General features: G+C 42.0%; 1 protein-coding gene across 1 annotated transcript in view; it reads right to left on the bottom strand.

Moving 5' to 3' along the window:
- EMH_0042310 (uncharacterized protein) overlaps window positions 1–629 on the bottom strand; it is a gene marked incomplete at both ends in the record, with an annotated part of 1,753 nt that overhangs the window by 160 nt on the left and 964 nt on the right. Inside the window, one exon of the mRNA XM_013495721.1 lies at window positions 3–108. Coding sequence (XP_013351175.1) covers window positions 3–108 — 106 coding nt within the window. The remainder of the gene's footprint in view (window positions 1–2; window positions 109–629) is intronic.

The raw sequence follows: 629 nt of genomic DNA, 5'->3' as shown, positions 1-629 counted from the left end.
TATCGTTGCTGCTGCTGCAGCTGCTGCTCTTGGCTCTTCTTTCCATTGCGTCTGATGCCGCCACCGAAGCAATGCGGACGAGACCTCAACTCCAACCCAAACAGCCATCTGCAGCGCAAGATATACACAGCAGCAGCAGCAGATACTGCTGCTGCTGCTGCAGCAACAGCAGCAGTGGCAGCAGCAGCAGCAGCAGCAGCAGCAGCAGCGGCAGCAGCAGTAGCTAGCTATGTGAGGTGTAGCTGCAGTGCTCTGATGCTGCGGAAGCGTAGCAGCAGCAGCAACTGCAGCAGCAGCAGCAGGAACATGAGCACAAGCAGCAACAAACGAATAAAAACAAGCAAACAAAAAAACAAAAAAAAACAAATGCAACCAAACAAAGAGAGAAACAAACAAACAAACAAACAAACAAACAGAAGGAGGAAAACCAAAGAAATAAAAAAAGAGAGAAACGAACAAACAAAAAACAACAAAAAACAAAAAACAAAAAACAAACAAAAAATGAATGAAGCCGTAGCTGCATGCAACCGGTAAACTCAAGAAACCAAACCTAGCGACAATAAACTAAAAAAGATAACAAAAAAAAAACAAAAAAGAAAAAAAAAGAAAAAAAAAAAAAAAAAAAAAAA

Source organism: Eimeria mitis, genomic scaffold, assembly GCF_000499745.2.
Source record: "Eimeria mitis Houghton genomic scaffold, Emh_scaff1718, whole genome shotgun sequence".
Lineage (NCBI taxonomy): Eukaryota > Apicomplexa > Conoidasida > Eucoccidiorida > Eimeriidae > Eimeria > Eimeria mitis.
This window is presented reverse-complemented; position numbering and strand designations above follow the sequence as displayed.